Here is a 21394-nt window from a genome sequence, read left to right on the forward strand (position 1 = left end):
TATTGGTATGTTGTGTTTTGATGTAGTTTTGTTATGGATAATAGGAAGGAATAGAATGTTGTTGGCCTCCATGTTGGGTGGGACAAGAAAATGTATAGCAATTTGTGTTTTGTTGATATAATTGTATTGAAACATGTGTTTTGCTGATGTGGTTTTATTAGAATACGTGTTTGACTTAACTTTTTATGTAATAGAGGTGGGATCCAAGATTAATTTTGTTAGAGACATTAGCACTTGCACCATTACAAGTGCCCTTACCACAATCAATGACATTATCCCAACCAAAACTACTTTGTTTGGATACCATAGTCAAAACTCAACTAAATCAGACCTTCATATTCGATTACAAAACAAAAAAAAAATGCTAAATCACCAGAAAGAACAGGTATTAGCATAATAGAACTGTTGTTAATTTCAAGCTCTCTTAGACAAAGCCAGCTTTGACTCATTTGAGGGTGGTGTTATTCCATATCTTCTTTGTCATGAAAATGTAATCTTGCATCAACACCATGTTCATGTCTCAATCTTTTATTTGGATTCCCACTGCACCAATCATTGCTGTGTCCAACATCTTCATGGCTTCTCTTATCTGGAACATCACAAGAAGTCAAACTGAGTTGGGTAACCCCGCTTTCATCCTGCTCGAATACTAGGTGAAGCCCACACTTGTTCACAATAAACCCATCACCTAAATCCACCGCCATCTCTACTTGATCACCATCATTCAATTGATTCCAAACATTTGATGGCAACTGAAACAAGGAAATGTGGTCTCCAGGAATAGATGGAATGGCAGAGGCAAGTGGCCTAAAGGTGAAGTCAAGGCCTGTGGTTTTATCAACTAAAGTAACTAAGGAAGAAAATCTGGACTCATTCTTCTCGACGTTTTGTGCATACACAACGCCAACGGTGAATCGTTTATACTTGTAGGGCGGAATAGAAGGCACTTCAAATGACAATGAAGGACCCTCACTCTGATGGCTAAACCAGCTTGGGATCTCTTTCCCTGGTAGAAAAACCGAGCAATTTTCACCTCGACAACAGCCCTATATCACAGATATTAAGTACACATTAATTTTACGCTATAAACAAAGCAGAAATGATGCATGATTTATCTTCAGCATTTAGATGCTAGTAGTGCAAGCATTCACTTTCCCTATTTTAATCTCTTCTCTTTTCCTTTTCCATTTTCATCGATGTCTATATATGCAGAGAAAAGACTAAGGGGTGACCTGTAAGAGAGACTCCTTAAAAGCCTCCTTTAGATTGTTGCAACCTTCCATATGTATACGTCCACTGAGGTTCAAATTTTCCAAGCCAAGAATCTCAAGTAGATTGTGGCAATTAGAAAGGAATAAAGTTGGCTGTTGTTCAAGTTTGGACACAACGGATATTCTTTTCGGCAATGTGCAATCAGTTGCGGACAATTCAACTAAACTCTTCGGGAGCTCAGGGAGTGATTGAAGCCTTCTACACTTATCTACTGCAAGGAACCTAGTGACACATTCTGGTAAGCGGCAGAAGTCATTGCCTCCGAGGTCTAACACAATCAGTTGTGATAATGTACCAATATCTTCTGGGATACTATCATCTGAAAGATTGCATTCTCTTAGACAAAGTGTGGTTAGGGAGCTTAACCCTGCTAATGATGCTGGCAGTAACACAGGGTGGTTGGGAATAAATGATGATACCCAAGACTTAATAAGAGAAGGCCACTCGCTAGAAGCGGTTCTTTTACATAGACAAAGAGAGAATTTCCTCAGATTCTTCAAGGAAACAATAGAAATTGGAATTTTCCTTATCATTGTTCCATCTGCAATAAGTTCTCTTAACGATTCAATCTCCCCAATGTCCTCCGGAAATTCATTGATCTTTGAGCAGCCCGAGAGATTCAAAATTTCAAGAGACTTCAACCTGCAAACGCTCACTGGAATACTCTTGAGGCTTTTACAGCCTTTGACATTTACAAGAATCAATCTATTTAGAGATCCAATAGATTGGTGAAGCTCTGCCAAACTTCTGCAGTCTTTAAGAATCAATTTCTCAAGATTAGGAAGTTTCAAGAAGTCTGGAGTTGTTGCCAGATAAGGAGAATGACTCAGGTTAAGAATTCTCAAACTCCCAAGAACCTGCCGAACAAAATTAAGAGAAGAAAAAAGCATGTTGAAGCAAGATGTATATTGTTCGGGAAAAGAATCATAAAAGGAAATCAGAGAAAACAGTATAAATTTTGTACCTTATTGTCCTTCCAAACCTGCCTAAGGCTGCTATATTGCATGTCAAGAACAATCAGGTTGTCCATATGAAAATCAGCTGGTATTGACTTCAAAGAAAATTTAGACCAGTAAAGCCATCTTAGCTCCTTTGAAATTTGACTATAGCTTCCGGTTACACATACAGAACTGACAAGGAGTAATCTAAGTTTGGTCATCTTGGCAAAAGCTTCAGCACTACAATGTGCCACACTTGGACTAGGCATATTGAGCATGAGTCCCTCAACAGCCTCTGTACCCTATAAAGAAAGAAAAAAAATGTCAGTCTGTCAAGGAAACACCACAAGCTAAGTAAGACTACACGTCCAGTTTATCTGACACTTACTGTATGGTTTCTTAGTGCACCAAACACCTCCTCATGTTGCCATAATCTACTACGTCCTCCAGGGAACCTTGGAGATTCTTTGCGAACAATTTCTCTCCCCATGTCTCGAAGCAAATCATGCATCATCAATTTGTTCTTTTCATTAATTGTTACAAGGCACCTACAAGTGAGAACACTGATTCCAATTTCAGCAAATAAGCCACAACCGTCCAGTATTTTAACAACATAATCTTTGTCCATGCCAATAAAATAGCAAGCAATGTCTAAAAATATATCTTTCTCATGACCATCACTTAGTGCATCATAACTTATCCTTAGTTTTTTCCAAATGTCATCATGACCAATAGTCTTCAACTCCTCCAGAACACTTCTCCATTCTTTTGTGTCTATTTCAGAGAGATAAGAACCCAAAACTGTAAGAGCTAAAGGCAATCTGCCTGACAAAGCAACAACAGTTTTAGAGACCTGGACATAGTCTTCAGCTGGATGTGCGTTCCCAAAAGCATGCCAGCTAAAAAGCTCAAGGGACTCTGTCTCATTCAACAGTTCAACCATATATACACCATCCAATTGATGCTCCCCAAGCAAATGTTGATCTCTAGTAGTTATTATTATCCTGGTCCCTATACCAAACCAATTACCTTTTCTGCCTAGTAGTGCTTCAATTTGATCTAAGTGATCTACATCATCGAGAACAATTAGAGCCCTTATATTAGACAGCCTTTCTTTGATAACACTAATACCCAAATCCTTAGTACTCAACATCATCTCACCTCTCTTTAAAATATCAGAGAGAAGTTGTTTTTGTAATTGAACAAGGCCATTTGGTAGCTTGGAAGTTTCTCTTACATCAGCTAGAAAACTTTTTCCTTCAAAGAGAGAGAAAATTTTATTGTACAAAAATTTCGCAAGGGTCGTTTTCCCACTTCCACCCATACCGCAGATTCCTACAATGCGAACATCTTTTGATCCCAAATCTAATAGCAACTTCATATCTTGTAGACGAGAATCCAATCCGATAGGATTTTTGGCTACGAATAAGTGACTGTGGTTCAATTCTACCAAAACTTTTTCAACAATTTCCCTGATGAACTTTCCTTCATGCCTGGAAAAATGAAATCATTTATAAATCAAAATGGCAAACAACCGAAGTAAACTTCAAAACCTGCTATAACTATGTTTACAAGATGAAAACAAAATAATCAAACAGTTAATTTCTTTACGTATGCCTTCCCGTAAAACACAAACTAGCAAGTAGCAACCTGATGTAAATGGGTGCAGCATTCAATCGAACACTTGGCAAGCCATTCATCAGAACGTCAAAACCGATATGCAGAGTACTACTAAACCCATTACAATTTGTTAACTATACTAGATTACAGTCATATTGGTAAACTAATACGTGAGAGATACATATTAGAGGAAGAAATTGTACCCGTCATGATAGTTTCTCAAGTCCCAACCAGGCAAATCTGCTGCTTCAGTGAGAGCGGCTCTCCACCTGGCTACCTTGTCCATCTCTGATGCAAAACGCTTTTCATGATGTGCAAATGCTTGCGCAAAACTCCCTCTCTGCTCCTTCACATCAGAACGATCCACCTTGTAGAATATAGGCATAACCATTTGTTGCAGAGTCTTCCTACATTTCATTATGTTTACAAGTTCCTCAATACACCATCCAGAAGCCGCATAATCAGTTGAAAACACTATCAGTGCTATCCTGGATTTCTGAATAGATTGCACGAGATCAGCCGCAATATCTTTTCCTCTCCTAAGCTCCTCGTCATCCCGGAAGGTGTTGATCCCTGCATCTTTAAGAGCATAGTAGAGATGGTCGGTGAATTGCTTGCGCGTGTCCTCGCCTCTGAAGCTCAAGAACACATCGTAAGTCCACGAACCAGAGGAGGAAGAAGAAGAGCCAGCTTCGTCCATCGACGCAACAGACGCCTAACAGAGTGCAAAGAGCGATCGCAGAGGAAAAAAAACTCAACAACGGCCACCATCCTCGAATTTTCCTTCGACGGTGTGGGTTTCTTCAGAGTCGGTGAACATAAAAATTAATTAATTAAAATGCTGCGCTCTGCCTTAACTAAAATGTTAATATACTCCTTTAGACTTTAATTAAGTACAGGCACATGCTTTCTTTTTCTCTTTCTTTTTTTACTTTAGGTTTTTTCTTAATTTTGCAATAAAGTGGGCATCTATAAAGTACTATAATCTATACTGAAATTTTGTATGTGGATTAAAGAGAATTTATGTTATTTTGTAAATGAATGCAACTCGAACTCGAAACGAGTGAACCCCATTTACAATTTCACTTTTCGACATTCTAAAAAACGCGTCCTTTTAACATTTAGCACTAATGAATTCATAAGCACAGAAGTCGTTACAAGTTAAAACCATGTTTTTAGGGGGAAGCACTATCCCAACACCCTACTTTCAACGCCCTATCTTCTTTAGACTACTTTAATGACTTTTTCCAATCTCATCCGTTGAATGACTTTTCAATGGTTTGAAATTGTAAAAAAACATCACCTTTTGCTTAGTGGTCCTTGCATCGTAAAATTCGTCAGCCCCTTTTTTTGACCGTTCATGTATTCAATCCACCACTCTCTCATGGACTCCAACTCAATATATATTCTCTGTATAGGACAGAGAATATATTCTCTGACTATACATGTGTACATATATGGCTATAAATTGAGAAGAGTTTGCAGAGCATTTAAAGAAGCTGCAAGAGATAGCAGTAGTGTGTGAGAAAAAAACGAGAGAGAGTCTTAAAGTAGTCTGTTGTTGAGATAAAAAGAGAGTGAACCTATTGTGGATATGGATTACTTTAGTGATATTTTCGACTACCACTTGTCAAGTTGTTCAAGTGAACAGGTAAATACATATACTGATGTAAATTATATTGTTGTTTTTTTGTAAATACTCAGTGTAAATTATATTGTTTGTAGGGTGATTTTATCTCAGTCGAAATAAAGCAAGAAGACGAACATGCGGACGAGATGGTTGATAATATCGAAGTTAACGATAGATGTGAATTTGAAACTGATCAAGTGTTCAAATCGCGACAATCGATGATCGAGTGGGTTCAACAAACTGGACACAAATTGGGATATATCATCATCATTTATAGATCAGATATTGGTGGGTTCGGCAAAAAACACAGATTACAATTCAAATGTGATCGCGGTGGCAATTACCAGAGCAAGAAACCATCAACGAAACAGACTGGCACCAAAAAAATAGAATGTCCGTTCAAATTGAGAGGGAGGAAAATGAAGCTAGACGATGATTGGATGTTGGAGGTGGTGTGTGCGGAGCATAATCATGATCCTGCATTATATATGGAGGGACATCCATACCCCGGTCGACTTTCTGAATCTGAAATTCAAATTATGGTTGACATGTCTGCACAAAATGCCAAGTCACGGGACATATTGGCGGAGTTGAAACACTCACTGAACTTTTTTCAAGATGATGTTGCAGCACCATTTGAGCATTGGATGACAATGCCATATATGGGTCTATTGATTGCTTCTGCATACAATGTGATATTGCATGTTCTTCATCATGCAGAGAGTTGGACATATCTACCACTACGTACAGCTCCTCCATCACCCTATCTACGCGTTGCCATTGCTATAGGGCACGTAAATGGTAATCACTACGTCAAAGTTGGTTTGACAAGAAATTATCCAATGCCTCCCATCACACCCGAATGGGTTCATTGTAGACATACTTGTGCAGCTGCATGGGCGACTCCGTATGCGGAACGATTAGATGCGTACATGCACTCATATGGATTCATCAAATCTTCATCTGAAGCTTTTATTCATGTACTTGAATAAATTATTATCTATGTCTTACAAAATTATGATAATTAAAAAAAGCAAACAAATAATCTTAATCAAAACATTTAAATTAATAAATGTATATATATATTCTCTCCCCTATGTGTGTGTATGTATATATCTATATATATATGTGTATGTATATGAGATGAGACATGATGAAAAGACATGACATGACAAGACAAATAGTGACAACCTAGGGGGAGGGGGTTTAAAATAGGGGGGTTTGTTTATCAATTTCCTTTTTAGGGCAATGTTGAACAGACAGTACTGACAAATCATATAATATAATTAATTAAATAGGTGTCCTTAATAAACTACAATAAAATGGTACATGAATGGCTATGATATCATTGAACATAGCAACCATTTCCATATGATATCAATCAAACCAATTTTCTTAACTACCTAGCAACAAACCATGTGGTTTATAAGAAAAAGTTCAAATAAACCCATCGCCTACATTCAGGTAATAGCCTACATTCAGGTAATAGCATAGTAGAACTGTTGTTAATTTCAAGCTCTCATAGACAAGCCAGCTTTGACTTATTTGAGGGTATTGTTATTCCATATCTTCTTTGTCATGAAAATGTAATCTTGCATCAACATCATGTTCATGTCTGATGTCTCGATCTTTTATTTTGATCCCCACTGCACCAACCATTGCTGCGTCCAACATCTTCATGGCTTCTCTTATCTGGAAAATCACAAGAAGTAAAACTGAGTTGGGTAACCCTGCTTTCGTCCTGCTCAAATACAAGGTGAAGCCCACACTTCTTCACAATAAACCCATCACCTAAATCCAACACCATCTCTACTTGATCACCATCATTCAATTGATTCCAAACATTTGATGGCAACTGAAACAAGGAAATGTGGTCTTGAGGAATAGATGGAATGGCAGAGGCAAGTGGCCTAAAGGTGAAGTCAAGGCCTGTCGTTTTATCAACTAAGGTAACTAAGGATGAAAGTCTGGACTCATTCTTCTCCACGTTATGTGCAAACACAACGCCAATGGTGAATCGTTTACACTTGTAGGGTGGAATAGAAGGCACTTCAAATGACAGTGAAGGACCCTCACTCTGATGGCTAAACCAGCTTGGGATCTCTTTCCCTGGTAGAAAAACAGAACAATTTTCACCTCGACAACAGCCCTATACCACAGATATTAAGTACACATTAATTTTACGCTATAAACAAAGCAGAAATGATGCATGATTTATTTTCAGCATTTAGATGCTTGTAGTACAAGCATTCACCCTCCCTATTTCAGTCTCTCTCTTTTTTTCCTCTTCCATTTTCATCGATGTCTATAATATATATGACTATATATGCAGAGAAAAAGACTAAGGGATGACCTGTAAGAGAGACTCCTTAAAAGCCTCCTTTAGATTGTTGCAACCTTCCATATGTATACGTCCACTGAGGTTCAAAATTTCCAAGCCAAGAATCTCAAGTAGATTGTGGCAATTAGTAAGGAATAAAGTTGGCTGCTGTTCAAGTTCGGACACAATGGATATTCTTTTCAGCGATGTGCAATCAGTCGCGGACAATTCAACTAAACTCTTCGGGAGCTCAGGGAGTGATTGAAGCCTTGTACACTTATCCACTGGAAGGAACCTAGTGACACTTTCTGGTAAGCGGCAGAAGTCATTGCCTCTGAGGTCTAACACAATCAATTGTGATAATTTACCAATATCTTCTGGGATATTATCATCTGAGAGATTGCAGTCTCTTAGACAAAGTGTGGTTAGGGAGCTTAACCCTGCTAATGATGCTGGCAGTAACACAGGGTGGTTGGGAATAAACAATGATCCCCAAGACTTAATAAGTCTTAGACAAAGTGTGGTTAGGGAGCTTAACCCTGCTAATGATGCTGGCAGTAACACAGGGTGGTTGGGAATAAACAACGATCCCCAAGACTTAATAAGAGAAGGCCACTCGCTAGAAGCAGTTCTTTTACATAGACAAAGAGAGAATTTCCTCAGATTCTTCAAGGAAACCAAAGAAATCGGAATTTTTGTTATAGTTGTTCCATCTGCAATAAGTTCTCTTAACGATTCAATCTCCCCAATGTCCTCTGGAAATTCGCTGATCTTCGAGCAGCCAGAGAGATTCAAAATTTCAAGAGACTTCAACCTGCAAATGCTCACTGGAATACTCTTGAGGCTTTTACAGCCTTTGACATTTACAAGAATCAATCTATTTAGAGATCCTATAGATTGGTGAAGCTCTGCCAAACTTCTGCAGTCTTTAAGAATCAATTTCTCAAGATTGGGAAGTTTCAAGAAGTCTGGAGTTTTTGCCAGATAAGGAGAATGACTCAGGTTAAGAATTCTCAACCTCCCAAGAACCTGCTGAAGAAAATTAAGAGAAGAAAAAAGCATGTTGAAGCAAGATGTATATTGTTCGGGAAAAGAATCATAAAAGGAAATCAGAGAAAACAGTATAAATTTTGTACCTTATTGTCCTTCCAAACCTGCCTAAGGCTGCTATATTGCATGTCAAGAACAATCAGGTTGTCCATATGAAAATCAGCTGGTATTGACTTCAAAGAAAATTTAGACCAGTAAAGCCATCTTAGCTCCTTTGAAATTTGACTATAGCTTCCGGTTACACATACAGAACTGACAAGGAGTAATCTAAGTTTGGTCATCTTGGCAAAAGCTTCAGCACTACACTGTGCCACATTTGGACTAGGCATATTGAGCATGAGTCCCTCAACAACCTCTGTACCCTATAAAGAAAGAAAAAAAATGCGAGTCTGACAAGGAAACAGCACAAGTTAAGTAAGACTACACGTCCAGTTTATCTGACACTTACTGTGTGGTTTCTTAGTGCACCAAACACCTCCTCATGTTTCCATAATCTACTACGTCCTCCAGGGAACCTTGGAGATTCTTTGCGAACAATTTCTCTCCCCATGTCTCGGAGCAAATCATGCATCATCAATTTGTTCTTTTCATTAATTGTTACAAGGCATCTACGAGTGAGAACACTGATTCCAATTTCAGCAAAGAAGCCACAAGGCCCACAACCATCCAGTATTTTAACAACATAATCTTTGTCCATGCCAATAAAATAGCAAGCAATGTCTAGGAATATATCTTTCTCATGATCATCACTTAGTGCATCATAGCTTATCCTTAGTTCTTTCCAAATGTCATCATGAGGAATTGTCTTCGACTCCAGCACACTTCTCCATTCTTTTGTGTCTATTTCAGAGAGATAAGAACCAAAAACTTTAAGAGCTAAAGGCAATCTACCTGACAAAGCAACAACAGTTTTAGAGACCTGGACATAGTCTTCAGCTGGATGTGCGTTCCCAAAAGCATGCCAGCTAAAAAGCTCAAGAGACTCTGTCTCATTCAACAGTTCAACCCTATATACACCATCCGATTCAAGCTTCTCAAGCAAATGTCGATCTCTAGTAGTTATTATTATCCTGCTCCCAAGACCAAACCAATTACCCTTTCTGGCTAGTGCGTGAACTTGATCGAAGTGATCTACATCATCGAGAACAATTAGAACCTTTATATTAGACAGTCTTTCTTTGATAACACTAATACCCATATCCTTAGTACTCAACATCATCTCACCTATCTTTAAAATATCAGAGAGAAGTTGTTTTTGTAATAGAACAAGGCCATCAGGTCGCTTAGAATTTGTTCTTACATCAGCTAGAAAACTTTTTCCTTCGAAGTGATGACAAATTTTATTGTACAAAAATTTGGCAAGGGTCGTTTTCCCAATTCCACCCATACCGTAGATTCCTACAACGCGAACATCATTTGATCCCCTATCTAACAACTTCCTCATATCTTCTAGACGAGAATCCAATCCGACATGATTTTCGGCTACCAATAAGCGAGTGGGGTCCAATTCTACCAAAACTTTTTCAACAATTCCCCTGATAAACTTTGCTTCATGCCTAGAAATATGAAATCATTGTAAATCAAAATGGCAAACAACCGAAATAAACTTCAACACCTGTTATAACTATCTTGACAAGATGAAAACAAAATAATCAAACAGTTAATTTCTTCAAGTATGCCCATAAAACACAGACTAGCAAGTAGGAACCAGATGTAAATGGGTGCAGCATTCAATCGAACATTTGGGGCGCCAGTTCATCAGAACCTCAAAACAGATATGTAGAGTACTACTGAACCCATTACACTTTATTAACTATACTAGATTCCCATTTGTACAGTCATATTGGTAAACTAATAGGGGAGAGATACATATTAGAGGAAGAAATTGTACCCGTTATGATCCTTTCTAAAGTCCCAACCAGGCAAATCTGCTGCTTCAGTGAGAGCTGCTCTCCACCTAGCTACCTTGTCCATCTCTGATACGAAACGCTCTTCGTAATCTGCAAATGCTTCCGCAAAACTCCCTCTCTGCTCCTTCACATCAGAACGATCCACCTTGTAGAATATAGGCATAGCCATTTGTCGCACAGTTTTCCTACATTTCATTATGTTTACAAGTTCCTCAAGACACCATCCAGAAGTCGCATAACCAGGTGAGAAGACTATCAGTGCTATCCTGGATTTTTGGATAGATCGCACGAGATCAGACGAGATTTCTGTTCCTCTTTTAAGCTTGTCATCCCGGAATGTGTTGATCCCTGCATCATCGAGAGCATTGAATAGATGGTCGGAGAATTGCTTGCGCGTGTCCTCGCCTCTGAAGCTCAAGAACACATGGTAAGTCCACGAACCGGAGGAGAAAGAAGAAGAAGAGCCGGCTTCGTCCATGAATGCAATAGAGTGCAAAGAGCGATCGCAGTGGAAAAATAAGTCAAAAAAAAATCAACAACGGACACCATCAAAATTAATTAATTTAGGTACAGGCACACGCTTTCTTTAAAGTTTGACCATGTGAGAGTTGATGAATGTCATTTGGGCATTTGACAAGCTGCCAACATTAAAAGGAATTTATAAACGCCAAGTAATTTTATGCTAAGCATAGACAAAAAAACATTAACAAAATAGATAGGCAAGTATCTACATTATAAAAGAATTAAAGTTACAAGGTTTATTAATTAAATACTAGCATTACCAAAGTAATCATATGATTGTAATCTCCTGTGGCGCACTTTAGCAACACATTACACATTAAAACTTTAATTCTTAGTTACAATTCTCTAAAAAAATATATTATTAAATCATGATTTTTTTTTTGAAAATGATCTTACAATTCAAGAATTAAGAATTAATGTTTAAAATTTAAAATTTAGAATTAATATTTAAGAAACAAAGAAGTTTTGGTTTGAATGACGAAATTGACTGTGATAACAGAAGTTCACATGTTCAATTCCCATGACAACAATTTCGACGTTATTTCCTTCCTTCCTTCCTTCCATCATTAGAGGTTTTGTGCCATTAATTTTCCTTCAAGTTTTATGATTTAGACTTTTTTTCTTCAAAATTTATTAAATTCCAAATGTTATAAACACCAAATACTCCATAACATTTTAAAACATGATTTAATATATTTTTAATAGAGAATTATAGTTAAAAATTAAAATTGTAGCTAAAAATTGGACGCGACATCCCAACTAATATACCACAAAGCGGCAAGTTAGCACCGGTTCCACTTAAATTAGCAATGATTGCAATTCATTAGCACATCTAATCAAGTAATTATCTCGCTCATCTACTGGAAGCGCACGTTAGCACGGACCGTCGCGGTCCGTCCTCTGACTAACAAATAAAGGGCAAATACGGAGCAACAATCCACTTCACCGTTGCCTGCCTCGCAAGGCTCCTCCGCATCTTCAACAGAAACCAAATTGCACAAACCCGAATCAGGGAGCTAACCCAGGTCTTGCTTTAAGCGATCTGTTCGATCGATCTAAGCGGAGGGAAGAAGAAGAGTTTTTCTCTTGAGAAGTCGAGTGGATATGGTGTAATGAGGGAAGGGAGCAGGAGATGGCTAGGGGAGAGTGGGGATATCAAGGGAGAGGGAGATTGGGGTGTTCTTGTTCGTACAAGAGAATCACTCTCGTTGTTTGCTTCATCAACATTGTTACTGCTCTCTACGTTCTTCGCTCTCTCTACGCCTCCATTTACGTTTACTCGGCTGACGATTCCCTAGATGGTGCTGCGCCTAATACTTTGATATATAATTTTTCTTTTATTTTCGATGTTGCTTTGATGCTTAGCTTGTTTGGAGAACTAATTTGATGATTCGGATTTTCTACAGTTGTAAGGTACGCCCCAGATCAGATTAGGAAAATGGAAGAGTCGATTCGAATTCGAAGAGACAAAGAACCAAAGCAGCTTGTTAAACTGGTAAGGCTCATGTGTGATTTTGAATTTGGTTTGTTTGATTCGACTTGTCTGGATAATTGAATAAGTAGTACATGCTATTGTTGTTGTTGCTGTGGGCAAAAGCTGAAGGGACTTGAGGAGTTCTCTAGCCAATTACCTGTAGGGACATTGTCACAAGCGGTAAAGGAGAGGATAGCTGATGAAATTTTGCAGAGGTTAAGAAGCTTGAATGCTAATGCTAGTCTTAGTGATCAGGGAGGTGAGTGCGCCATCCTTCAATTCCATCTTAGTTCCGTCATTGTTGTTGTATAATCTTACTGAATTTATATTGTTGTCCATGATCATATAATGACTTTATCATGGTTGCTATACCTAAAAGTGAGAACATTTTATAGTAGTTCAGCCACCGGGCATCCGTGGAGAACTAAAGTAGCTCATTTTTTCGATGATAAATTTGTAGTGTCTCCGCTGTGTGTTGTGTGGTTACTGACTGGGGCAAAGTATTGTATGATGAAATAGCTAGGAATTTGGAACACAGGCGTGATGGTGAGACCTGGGCTACTAGATTTTTCATTGAGTTGAAAGCATGCCTATTTCTATCGTGATTAACATACACTACATTGGCTGTTAAACTGTCACCTACAAATTAAAATTGATGAAATTGTGTTCTTGATCAAATTTATCAATCTTGGACTTTTCCCTTTCAAATTAGCACAGTAAGTATTTGTGTCTTCTCCTGGTGGAAAATGCTCTTTAAGGGAAATATACTCTCCAAGCACTGGGGCGTGTCTTATACTTTCCTCTAAAGTGATGTCAATTGAGTCATATTTCTAAGTGCTTCATTTATAAATTTCCATATTTATTTATGGCACATATCTACCATCTCATCATCTTTATGTACTTAACAATGTTTTTCCTTCCGGTATCCATTCCGCTTTATGTTCTGAATTGGAATGGATGGTATTATGAATGAAATATGAAAATGGGAAGTTGAGGCATATGCTCAATAAAGTTTCCTGCTTGTGGTTCTAAATTTTGTGTAAAACCAAATACTATGAGGCAGATTATGACGGGAAGCATATGCCTTTCAATCAATTTACTGTAATTCAACGGGAGAGGGAACCCTGTCATATCTGTTTCAGTGCTGACACTGCTTCTTGAATGGCAAGCATGATATCCTCTGGGAGTATTTGACCTTCCAAGTGATTCTAATAATAAGTAATGTCATTCTGTGCACAAGGCTCCCATGGTGGAGGTAGAGTTTGGGAAAGGGAGATACACACAGTCTTATTCCCCACATTGGGGAGAGGCTGTTTTCGTGGTTTGAACTTGTGATCCCTATGTTGTGGTGAAGCAACTTCACCATTAGGCCAAGGTTTGCCCGTTTTCAACATGTTTGAAATGTGCAAATTTTTTCAAGAATGGGCTTTCTTTTAATGAAATGAGTTATAGAAGGTAAATTCATTGTTGATGAAGCAAGGAAACTCTATGATTAAGGTGAGTTATAAAAGCCTTGGCTGAGTGTTTCAAACTAGGATGAGGTCCTTTGGGTGATTGATTGTATCAAGGTGAAGTAACGATACTGTGGGTGTTTATAGTTGGATCTTGGGAAGCTAGATTGGAGCACCATTTAAAGCTTATGGTGCCATATTTTTCTGTTTGTATAGAAGAAAAAGAGAAAAGGAGTTAGTTTTTTTAGCGGAAGGCACATGATTCACAAGTTCACTTGTTGACCTTTTTAGAGACTGCCAATTCTTGGTCTGTTGGACTAGCTTTAATGATATGGTGCTCAATTATCTATATAAGTTATTCACCGTATGATTGACTTCTAAAATATTCTAAAATCGTACCTTTGTGTGTGAAGTTGAAATTCATGGAAAACAGCCTTCTATTACATTGGATTCTGTAGATGCATGGTAATCCACACTTTGCAGCTTGAAGATTCCTTGCATAGTTACATGCTCTTTGCAGCTTGGAATTTGGGTGGATCTTAATGATACTGTCAAGGCAAAACTAAAGGAAATAACACCTGGTGCTTAAGGCATGCATGTGTGTATCGGGGAAGGGCAAATGTACGCAACCTTACTTAGCATTGCAAAGATAACGCTCCATAGTCCATACAGGATGCTGTTTGGAGTCCCATAGTTCTCCTTCATAAATTGTCAATTCTGTATGAGCTTGTTTAGATAGCTTAACAAATTCATGAAGAAAAGAGAACAATCATTTCTCACAAGTTTAGAAGATATGAAGCATTTTTTTGTGGAGTGGCATTCAATGGGATAGAAAGTCATTTAAGAGTAAGATAGTGGTTCTCAACCTAACTTGTAATGATTGAAATTTGTGTTCTTCCGGTCTTTTGTGTCTGCCCAATTTAGATTTTGAACTCTGTCCTCTAGGCTTCTGCCTCATGCCTCATTGCTTGTGTGACTATATGCAATCTTTACTATAGGGTGTAACCTTAGTGAGGTTAGATTACAACATAAACACACATGCCTAGTATTTGCTCACCAAAAACATTGTCTAAGTGGGAAAAGGCAGGACAGGGAGTTGCTGGGTGTGGTATTTTATCTCAATCATTTGAAAAGAATTTTCATGCTTATTATTTAAAATCCTAATTTATAATCAAAAAATAAAATAGTTTAGAACAGTTAATGCATCATTGAATTGAATAGGCAATACATGGTAGAGCATCTCAAGACCTTCTGTGTTTCACCTGCTGAGGTGGGGAGGACAAGAGCTATATCCAATAAAAAGAATGCTTATGGGGAGAAGATGCAGTCAGTGTTACATTCATATGAATCATAAGTCCTCGGCTCCTAGCTCTGTTTTTCACTAAAAAGCAAGGCTTATAGAGGCTTGTACTTAGGTCCATTTGGTAGTTTGACTACATTTACAGATGACCATTCAATCTTATTCCATCATTCTTGTCTTATTGTTTGAAACGTGAGTACTCTTTTCTTCATTTATTTGTTGTATAGTTAATTTTATTCTGCTGAGTTTTAATTTTTAAATTGTGGTCTTTGAGAAGTAATTTACGATATGTCCGTCCAAAGCAATGTAGCATTGCATGTGAAGTAATGGCACATATCCGCATTGTGGATAGTTGAGTTGATAACATTTTATCAAAAATGTAATTGTTTCCAAATTGTTGTATGTGGCCGTCTTTATTATGTAACTGATTTATTTTAGCCTATGTCTTGATGGTTATCATGTTAGAATTCTTTTGATATGCAGAAGCGGTTGAAAGCTGGCGCAAAGAAAAACTTCAAGAAGTCAAAAATATGACCATTGGAAGGGAGGGACTGAATTCAACTATTCTGCAAGAGGAAGCTGGTATAGTCTCTTTCATGTGATATAGTTTTGTGGTGTTTGAGCTAATGTTGTCTACGAAATCCTTCGCAATCCGCCATAATAGATTCTGCAGGGGAACTCCGTACTCAATGGCTTAGTGATCACTTTTTTTGAGTGACTAATGTGTAGGGATGCTTGTAAGAGCCTTGGAATCTGATTGGGCTGGATTGTTAGAGGAAATTGGGCTCTGGATACCTGCTCAAATCATTCACCAGGAACACGATGATAAGCCTGAGGGTGCAGAAGAGTCTGGTAATTAATCAAGTCTTCTTGTCAGTCAAAATCTTTCCTACCTGCGGCCTTTCTTTCTCCTATTGTCAAGGAGCTGGAGACAGTTGACATTTAGATCTATTAAACTCCTACTCTTTTTTGCCCTTTTGGACCCAACCTGACTTTTCATTTGATTATGTCAAGTCACAGTAAGATAAGGATATCCGTCTATCGTGTACTGAGACATACATTTTCTTTCTGTTTTTAGAGGAAGAGATTTTACCTGGCAGACCACTTCCTCCTGAATGTCATCCTGAGCTTCACTCAGATTATGATGGTGTTGCCGTTAGATGGGGTCTCACTCACCATAAAGAAAGTGCAGCTGACTGCTGCCAAGCTTGCTTAGATCAGGCTAAGCGAGCGAAACCAGGTGAAAAGAAATGCAATATATGGGTTTATTGCCCATCTGAGACTGGATGCCATTCTCCAGATATTTATGAGCACAAAAATCAGGAGTGCTGGCTGAAATATGTAAGCCTTGGCCTACCTTATTCATTGAACCGCTGCATCCCTTTCCTTTATTATTATCATTATCTTTTGTTTTTTGTTTTGTGATTGTATTATCCATAGTGCCCTGAATGTTCACACTGATTATCACATTTTTCATGTTCAAAATGCAGGCAGAAAAGCCTAGACTGAATTTTAAGGACAGATATCCTGAATCATATAGACATTCCCATCCAAACGCACCAACGATTGTTCCTTGGGTCTCTGGTGTCACCAGTATGTGATTGGATTTTATAATCTCCGACGTGGAGCTGGCTCTACCTGCAATCTGTATGTAGCGCTGCTTATATCATTGAATTTTTGTGCTTATACCATTGGATTTTGTCTTATCACGTTGTTTTGGCTTGCAAAAATAGAGGAAGGGGACGGGTTGGGAGAATGATTTTCAAGTTTACGATTTATTTACCGTTCAATTTTTTGTAACACGTGATTCTGGTCATAAGCCCATGATTTGAAGTTGGAAAGCTCGTTGCTTAGGTAACCTGACTTGTAAGACATTAGAAATGGTGTACTTGTTAACCAGAGAAAGTTGATTGTAATGGGATGAGGAAATTCTTTTGTTGTAATAGATTTTTGCATCCTTACTATATGTATTGTTTCATGGGTTTAATCAGCAAGTAACTTTACCATCACCATGACATCTGGGTGCTAAGCTTTTCTCATCAAACCAGGAAATTATGGATTGATCAAACCAGGAAGTATCTTCTCGAATCATTTCCCCCCACCCAATCGTCCAAAGTGCACCATGTTCCTGATAGTGGTTGTTCTATAACTTCCCCCCACCCAATCGTCCAAATTACACCATGTTCCTGATAGTGGTATGTTCTATATCTTCCGAAGCTATATGCCTATAGTTGCTTGGATCAACCTTTTTTCCTAGTCGAACTGGATCTCTTCCAGTGAATTGAAGGATTTATTCCGACCAGCAGGGAAAAAATACCTTATCGGGGGAGAACAGCGGGTAAAATGAAAAATCTGGGCTGGCGGCCTATTTAAATTCAACAGAGGTCAGGGGTACATATTTTCACTGCTGGTAAAAGCCCAATCCAATTACATGCTTTAAGATCGGCCCAGTTTCTAGTCATAAAGTCAGCTGGACAACTAATGGGTTGGGCTAGTTTGGGCTCGATCAACCCATTCCTTTTCCACTCACGAAAGACAAAAAATGGGATCTCACCTCTCAAGATTCTGAACAGAAAGATCTTCTGCTGTCTCTGAGCCTGAGGAATCAGATCAGCGAGGGAGGGAGGGTAAGAGAAAGCAAAATGAGTGCAGTAGGGACGCAGCAACTGCATAACGTGTTCGTTTATGGAAGTCTCATGGCGGACGACGTTGTTCGGGTTCTCTTAAAGCGCGTTCCTCACTCCTCTCTGGCTATCCTCCATGGCTAGTCCGTCTCTCTCTGTTAATCCCGTATAATCTATCTGCGTTCTTTCGTTGATCGGCTTGTAATTAGCTAGATTTGATTTGATTGAAATTGTGCTAAAATTTGCTTTGTTTTGAAAGCCAAGGCCACCAAAATGGATTTTTGACAACAACTCATATTTTAACTGGATAATTGTTCAATTGAGATCATCGTAGCTATAGCCTCTAAATAAATTCCTTGTGAAGATTATGATATCAAGCTATGATTTCTTTTGGTTTCTTATTGTTCTTGCTGCTGTTCTTTTTAACCGTGATTTCTTTATAAGGGAGAAAAAAATTGATTGTGAACGTTCAGTCACAGGTTTAGTATCAAAGGGCGTGTTTATCCAGCTATTCTGCCAGTTGAGAATAACAAGGTTACTGGAAAGGTCTGTTATAGAGAAGATTTTATTTCTATTTATTTATTTTTTTGTTGACTCGTGGCATATTCAAGTTGTGTTTATTTTCTTGTGGTTTGGCTTTTTCTATGATTTTTTTTTGGAATTTGATCATGAACAAGAGTTGCAAGTTTCTTTGTGAGCGAACAATCGTCATTGGTTAGAATTGACATTAAATGATATAGTTCTTACTCTGTTGGGATTCCTTACTATAGCTGTTTGAAGAATGATGTAGATGTAGTTTTCCACCAGTTGAATCCTCAGTTCAAGGTCTTTCTTTTATCTTGGCATTTCATGAAGTTTTGTGTTCTGGATAACGTAATGGAATTAATTCTTCTCTTGGGGCCATTGAAGTCAACAACAGTGAAAATTTTTGTTCATATTTCATTTCATATTTGGCCTTCAATATTTTGGCTGTTCTAGTTCTTGTGAGCATCTCTCGTCAATAGCTTATGTATTCCATTTCATTGTTGGCCTTCTATTATCTTGGCCTCAATAGCTTGAGTAAGTTTCTTGCCATTTGTATTGCAGTGCTGGCCTCATTCTCCTATAACTTGACATTACACTGTCTATGGCAACCACCATGACTAGCAGCCAAGGACGGCATTTGATAATTTCATTTTATGCAGTGGACGAATGCTCTATCCATGAACACTCCCTATCATGTTCTTCTCCATCTGATCAAAAATATTAAATGGCCTTATCTTTGGGTGATCATTTAAAGATGATGAAACCCATATGGATGCTAATATTTGGTTGATATTTCTATCATTTTATGATAAATGAGATGAACGTATAATTTATTATTATTATTATATATATCTGCAGGTCCTCTTGGGAATTACAGATCCTGAGTTGTATATCTTGGATGAATTTGAGGATGTTGAGTATGAAAGGAGCACTGTTGAGATTTCTCTGAATGTAAGTGCAAAATGAATAACTCAGTTAACATCATTTGATTACTTAAATTCACAATATTGCTTGTGTCTTGGAAGGTGTTATATAAAATTTTTATGAATGATAGTATCCTTCCCCATTGAGAGGAGCTCTTAATGTTGTTTCGGTTGTTGGAAACCCTTTGGTGACCACCCTGGTTGGCATGGAGAGGTCGATTTGCTTAGTTTACCTATGCTTAAAATAATTCCTGCCTATACTGCAAACAATATTCTTTTTATATCAGAACCTGCACAATCTTTTGAAGATGTGGTGATTTCACTGAGAAATCATCTGTTCATTTTTTTTATTTCCTAATCCTTTGCAATAAAGTAATCAACATTTAGAAATTCTTTGTATTCATCACAGGAATTTTGTTTCCTCACTTCTTCTTGCTTTCTTCACCCCCCCCCCCCCCCCCCCCCCCTCTCTCTCTTTTATATGTCAAAAGAATCAGAATGGTGGAGACATTATGTAGTTTGGAAATTAGAAGCATACTGGTTGATAAATATAAGTGAAAAGAATACACTTTTTTGTAGGGAAGGCAGCTTTCCAATTTTCAAAGACATGTTATCAGTTGGGATTTTCCAATATATTTGCTCTCATGATGATTCTGGATATGAAGTATAAATGATGATTTATTTGTTTGCAGGAGGGTACTGAGAAGTTACAGACACATACTTATATTTGGAGCAATAAAAATGATCCAAACTTGTATGGTGATTGGGATTTTGAGGTAACTTAACTTAGTAACCACTTCTATTGATCTCTTCAACTTTGTTAAAGAGCTCCTACACCCTTTGGTTTGGGGTGGGGAAAAGAGGCTAACCCCAGTTCCCCTCCCCACGCAACCTCCAACTTCTTCTTTTCTTTATTTTACGCTTTTATTGTTTGTTTTCTTAACAATGCTTGCAAGGTTCTGAAGAGATATATATATATATATATATATATATATATATATATATATATATATTGTAAATTGTTTCATCTTCTTTAAAAGTTATGAAACTAGCTTTGCGTTAAACGTGAGATTAATTGTGCATCAGCAAGGTTTGATAAATTTTGCTTTGGTTGGTTTTTCTTACACTTTCTCTGCTTTGAATGTGTAACTAAAGGAATGGAAATCAGTGCACATGGACGATTTTATCAAGATGACCAATGGTTTTGTGGAAGAGCTGAAGCTGCCTGATTCAAAGCCAAGAGTGACCGTGTATGAATCCTTGTATGGGCAAGATTGTGGCCATGATTCCGCTGACTCGTAAATGTTGTCTGTGACTATTCTGTAGCACTGTTACGTTCTGGTCGTGGGCTCGTGATGTAAGTGCTGTGATTGCAGGTCTTAAACAAAAGATGCCATACATTGCCATATTTTTTTCACGATATAATAATTCCAGTTGAAATGGAAATTCCAAAAGTGCAACATTGTTGTTAATCTCGTGTTAAATTTAAGTTGTTATGGTTGATTAGCATGTGTGGCCTAGTGATAAAGTTGCAAGGGTGTAACCAAGAGAAGTTGTAGGTTTAGTTCTTGGAAATGTCTTCTCCACATATTATGCAGGGTAAGATCTGCGTACATCCGATCTGTTAACTACGGGAGTCTTGTAGATTTGTATGGTCAGTGCTAGAGTTGCAATAATGCAACTTAGAGATTTTAGCTTCAATTCTCGAAAACAATGTCTCCATATATTATTTGTGAATAAAGTCTCCGATCTCCTGATGGAAGTGTTTACCTTTTATGTTTTGAGCATATGGTCAATGAGAGTAAAAGTTGGCATTTCTGACTGATTCCTTAAGA

At 37.9% G+C, this 21394-nt stretch overlaps 3 protein-coding genes across 3 annotated transcripts; 2 read left to right on the plus strand and 1 right to left on the minus strand.

Moving 5' to 3' along the window:
* Nucleotides 1-272: 272 nt before the first annotated feature.
* On the minus strand, nt 273-11234 carry LOC120000742. Its single transcript, XM_038848860.1, has 10 exons — nt 10722-11234; nt 9279-10386; nt 8917-9192; nt 7814-8812; nt 7073-7609; nt 4034-4545; nt 2599-3703; nt 2237-2512; nt 1233-2129; nt 273-1046 (listed from the first exon to the last, which is right to left on the minus strand). The coding sequence occupies exons 1-10, from the start codon at nt 11216-11218 to the stop codon at nt 462-464; spliced, it is 6792 nt and encodes a 2263-aa protein (XP_038704788.1). The 5' UTR covers nt 11219-11234; the 3' UTR covers nt 273-461.
* Nucleotides 11235-12080: 846 nt separating this feature from the next.
* LOC119999561 lies at nt 12081-17453 on the plus strand. The gene is made up of 7 exons (XM_038847191.1): nt 12081-12563; nt 12669-12757; nt 12860-12995; nt 15971-16069; nt 16217-16339; nt 16566-16828; nt 16978-17453. Exons 1-7 carry the CDS (start codon nt 12395-12397, stop codon nt 17086-17088), a joined length of 990 nt encoding a protein of 329 aa, XP_038703119.1. The 5' UTR covers nt 12081-12394; the 3' UTR covers nt 17089-17453.
* A 576-nt stretch (nt 17454-18029) lies between these two features.
* LOC119999650 (AIG2-like protein D) lies at nt 18030-21260 on the plus strand. The gene is made up of 5 exons (XM_038847344.1): nt 18030-18254; nt 18585-18657; nt 19495-19587; nt 20252-20335; nt 20715-21260. Exons 1-5 carry the CDS (start codon nt 18130-18132, stop codon nt 20859-20861), a joined length of 522 nt encoding a protein of 173 aa, XP_038703272.1. The 5' UTR covers nt 18030-18129; the 3' UTR covers nt 20862-21260.
* Nucleotides 21261-21394: the final 134 nt, after the last annotated feature.

This window comes from Tripterygium wilfordii, chromosome 6, assembly GCF_013401445.1.
Source record: "Tripterygium wilfordii isolate XIE 37 chromosome 6, ASM1340144v1, whole genome shotgun sequence".
Classification (NCBI taxonomy): domain Eukaryota; kingdom Viridiplantae; phylum Streptophyta; class Magnoliopsida; order Celastrales; family Celastraceae; genus Tripterygium; species Tripterygium wilfordii.